The 4816-nt window shown below is 47.3% G+C and overlaps 1 protein-coding gene across 1 annotated transcript; it reads right to left on the bottom strand.

Annotated features, from left to right (window-relative positions):
- Positions 1-818: 818 nt before the first annotated feature.
- Positions 819-4540, bottom strand: LOC125038507 (heat shock cognate 70 kDa protein). Its single transcript, XM_047631992.1, has 2 exons — positions 4387-4540; positions 819-2965 (listed from the first exon to the last, which is right to left on the bottom strand). Exon 2 carries the CDS (start codon positions 2958-2960, stop codon positions 1002-1004), a length of 1959 nt encoding a protein of 652 aa, XP_047487948.1. The 5' UTR covers positions 2961-2965; positions 4387-4540; the 3' UTR covers positions 819-1001.
- Between the last annotated feature and the right edge of the window lie 276 nt (positions 4541-4816).

Genomic DNA, 4816 nt, shown 5'->3' with positions numbered 1-4816 from the left:
CTTGGGCTTGTGTTTCAGATTTAAATGCAAATTAATTCGGTTCAGTGTGACCAGTAAATACTATACTATGTATATGTTGGTTCTGACAGTCAATCACCTCCTGTATCTATTGGTTTGTCTATACTTTTGTTGATAAAATAGACAAGTGATAGCATGTTTTGTACAAGTTAATTTTGATAGAATGGTTTTATTAATATAAAAAAAAAAAAAAAAAAAAAATACGTAGATGGTTGTGGATTTTCAGAATGACCAATGGTCAAAACAAATGTGCCAGATATCAAAGGTCACACATAATGACAAGGTATCGTGGCGAATAGGGGTAAAATTCAGGTAAACTATTTTGATAAGTAAACAGATGGGATGAAGAGAAACAAATTAGTCGAGGCGAGGGCTGGTCTTAAGGTAGGGGCGACCTGTAACAGCGAGCAAAGGATTAGGGGTGGGGCCTCATGGCATATCCTTGTCCTTGGGATTTTTTTTTTTTTTTTTTTTTTTTTTTTTTTTATGAAGAAAACTTCTGAACCGAGGCACGGGAATAGCAACATCAATGGAAATCATGAGATCACTATGGATTGACGTGCAAGTAAAATGCATATTTTTTGTTTTCAGCCTCGTAATTAGTTCCTTCTAAACTCGAGAAGTTATCCAAAAATTTAGTGCTAATTTAAAAATAAATTCTCAGTAATGACTTGTCTTTATAGGCATTTCCATTAACCTTTCAGATTTACTTGCACGAACTGAACAAAAAAAACATTAAGATTTTGAAGTAATTGTTCATTATCGTCATACTTATTGAATGGGTTACATAAACGAAGGAGTTCGGTTTCCTGTTTTTTTTTATTCGTTTTACAGATTTCTGGAATGGTTTACTGAAAACTTGCAAATGTGAAGTCTGCCAATGGCACATGCCACCAACATCATAAATAAAATGCGGAATGATCTACGATGGGTCGATTTGCATGGACAATTCACAATGAGACTAGTAGACGTGGAGGAATCGTTTAATCGACTTCCTCGATGGTGGGTCCGGAGGAACCACCAGCACCAGGGGCAGCACCGCCAGCACCTGGGGCACCACCTGGGAAGCCGCCGGGCATGCCACCTGGAGGAGCACCACCAGCAGCAGCGTACATCTTGGTAATGATGGGGTTGCACACCTGCTCGATCTCCTTCTGCTTGTGCTCATACTCTTCCTTCTCGCCAAGCTGGTTCATGTCCAGCCACTTGATAGTCTCGTTGCAGGTCTCCAAAATCTTGTTGCGGTCCTCTTCAGAAATCTTCTCCTTGAACTTCTCGTCCTCAACTGTTGACTTCATGTTGAAGCAGTAAGACTCCAGGGAGTTCTTGGCAGAAATACGGTCCCTCTGCTTCTCATCGTCAGCCTTGTACTTCTCGGCGTCCTGCACCATGCGCTCGATCTCCTCCTTGGAGAGGCGACCCTTGTCGTTGGTGATGGTAATCTTGTTCTCCTTGCCAGTAGACTTGTCCACGGCGGATACGTTCAGGATACCGTTGGCGTCGATGTCGAAGGTGACCTCGATCTGAGGCACGCCACGGGGAGCAGGTGGGATGCCACTCAGCTCGAACTTACCCAGGAGGTTGTTGTCCTTGGTCATGGCACGCTCTCCCTCGTACACCTGAATAAGCACACCTGGCTGGTTGTCAGAGTAGGTGGTGAAGGTCTGAGTCTGCTTGGTGGGGATGGTGGTGTTACGCTTGATGAGCGCAGTCATCACACCGCCGGCAGTCTCGATACCCAGGGACAAGGGGGTCACATCCAACAGCAACAGGTCCTGCACAGCCTCGGACTTGTCACCGCACAGAATGGCGGCCTGGACAGCGGCACCGTAGGCCACAGCCTCATCGGGGTTGATGGACTTGTTCAGCTCCTTGCCGTTGAAGAAGTCCTGCAGGAGCTTCTGGATCTTAGGGATACGGGTGGATCCTCCGACAAGGACGATGTCGTGGATCTGGGCCTTGTCCATCTTGGCATCACGGAGGGACTTCTCTACGGGCTCCAAGGTGCCACGGAACAGATCGGCGCACAGCTCCTCGAAGCGAGCACGAGTGATGGAGGTGTAGAAATCGATACCTTCGAAGAGGGAGTCGATCTCCACACTGGCCTGTGTCGAGGAAGACAGGGTGCGCTTCGCACGCTCACAGGCGGTACGCAGGCGACGCAGGGAGCGCTTGTTCTCACTTGGGTCCTTCTTGTACTTGCGCTTGAATTCCTGGATGAAGTGGTTCACCATGCGGTTGTCGAAGTCTTCACCGCCCAAGTGAGTGTCACCAGCTGTTGACTTGACCTCGAAGATACCATCCTCGATGGTAAGGATGGACACATCGAAGGTACCACCGCCAAGATCGAAGATCAAGACATTGCGCTCACCGCCGACCTTTTTGTCGAGGCCGTAAGCGATGGCAGCAGCGGTGGGTTCGTTAATGATACGCAGCACATTAAGACCCGAGATGGTTCCAGCGTCCTTGGTGGCCTGGCGCTGAGAATCGTTGAAGTAAGCAGGGACAGTGACTACAGCGTCCTTCACTGTTGATCCCAGGTAAGCCTCGGCGGTCTCCTTCATTTTGATGAGCACCATCGAGGAGATCTCTTCTGGGTAAAAGGTCTTCTTGTCTCCCTTGTACTCTACCTGGATCTTTGGCTTTGTGCTCTCGTTGATGATGGTGAAGGGCCAATGCTTCATGTCGCTCTGGACTGTGTGGTCTTCGAATTTGCGGCCGATGAGTCGCTTGGCGTCGAATACAGTGTTGTTGGGGTTCATCGCCACCTGGTTCTTGGCGGCGTCACCAATCAGACGCTCGGTGTCTGTGAAGGCGACGTAGGAGGGCGTGGTGCGGTTGCCCTGGTCGTTGGCGATGATCTCCACCTTGCCATGCTGGAACACACCCACGCAGGAGTAGGTGGTTCCCAGATCAATACCGACAGCTGGTGCCTTTGCCATTTTATCTGCAACAAAAGAAACAGACATTAGTTCATTGGTCGGAAACGCGCAAAGGCATCTACAAACAGGAAAAGATTATCATGAAATTACATCTCCAAAAGACCAAAATCCTTCCTTCGCCCCCTCTCCCTCTCTCGTACACTTTCCCCAACGACAATAGGATGTCAGCTGATAAACACTCAACAGTACGGTATCTCATGACGTCACTTCCCAGCCATGTGTGACGCCCCCACACGCATCTGGCATCGCTTCTTTTCCTATTTACAAGTTTTATAATTTTAACAGGAAGTTTTTTTTTTTATATAGAATTAAATACCCACAAACGAAAAAAATGGAAGACTACCAGAGAAAAAAAATGCTTAAAACGAAGTAATTTTGTCATGAGGTCGTGGGGAGGGAAGGAGGCAAGTTGAGAATAAATACCGTTATATACAAACTAATAAAAAAGGTTACAAGTTTTAAAACCATATACATTCTACCGCAAAACTAACCACGAATTTATAAAACTCAGAAGATATACTCATAGTAACCGACCTACGATATGGCAATACTATCTGGGTGAGGCGAGTAGACAGGGAAGCCGGGAATGGTTAAGGGGAGAGGGGGGGGGCAAGGAGGAAGTGGGGAAGGGGTAAGGGGGAACAGGGGGGATAGGGAGGGAGGGATGGAAGAAGGGGTAAGGGGGAACAGGGGGGATAGGGAGGGAGGGATGGAAGAAGGGGTAAGGGGGAACAGGGGGGATAGGGAGGGAGGCAGGCAGGAGGAACAAGAGGGGCAGGGAGGAAGGGAGAGCGAAGGGGGGGGGGGGGAAGGGGCAGGGAGGAAGGGACGAAGGGAGGAAGGGAAGGGGAGGGGACAGGGATATTGATCACGGACCCTCCTCCTCCCTCTTAACCTCCATTATATCGCGTCACCTTGCTTTACGATGAAAACCTTGATGCACTTCGATGAAACAAATTTATTTTAAGTTGGAAAAGCGAGTCGCTGTGATAATGCGCACAAATCACTCATGGAATTACTCACATGATCACAATGGTATTCCAATTTGCCACTTAACTCGTTCAAGTTCTTATTATCAGGCGAGAAACGGGTATCATCGGTAACATTTTAACTCAAAGAAACATTCTATACGCACAGAACTACGTAAATTACACTTAAATTTTAGATAAGATTACAAAACCTATTGATAATATGCAACGGTTCTCGGTTTTCAACGTTAACAATAACTACACAATTTCAAGACTACTTTAAAAGATGGGTTAGCAATTCTTATTTATAAGCACTGACGAAATGGACCCACCCGGCGACCACACGTTCGAGAAAAAATGGCTGTAAATCACGTATTCTTTGTCGAAATACTCTTTAACTGGATTCTAGCTCCACTGTACAATTCCACTGTTAACGGATGAATAAAGTATCGGCTTACCTTATTTTAGATATTTTTAAATAGTCCAATGAGCTAATTGTAACACGTCTGCTCTTCTCTCGGTCTCCGGCTGGTATGACTTCGGAAAATCCATAGAGCGGCGACATCGACCCCTTTGTAAACCTTCTAGAACATTCTTCGGAACGTTGGCCATTCACAGAGTTCCTAGTTTATGACGTCACTTCTGGTCCCAATCGTAGGGCTTCATAACAGTGACGTAGTAAGTGAAACGTTCTTATTGGTCAACAATGCCGGAATGGTCGATGCTGATTGGACGATATTTGGCGGGAAATTTACGCGCGTCACTGCAGAACAGCCCGGCGTACCAGGCGTGCCAACATAACAGCGGTTCCATCGCCACGTGGGGAGCGACCTCATGGCAAAGCCGCCAGCCAGCGAGGTCCAGACGCGGGAGACCGTCTACGAGAAT

The sequence above is a fragment of the Penaeus chinensis genome, chromosome 3, assembly GCF_019202785.1.
Source record: "Penaeus chinensis breed Huanghai No. 1 chromosome 3, ASM1920278v2, whole genome shotgun sequence".
NCBI classification, from domain to species: domain Eukaryota; kingdom Metazoa; phylum Arthropoda; class Malacostraca; order Decapoda; family Penaeidae; genus Penaeus; species Penaeus chinensis.
The sequence above is the reverse complement of the archived record's forward strand: the minus strand, read 5'-3'. Positions and strand labels throughout refer to the sequence as shown.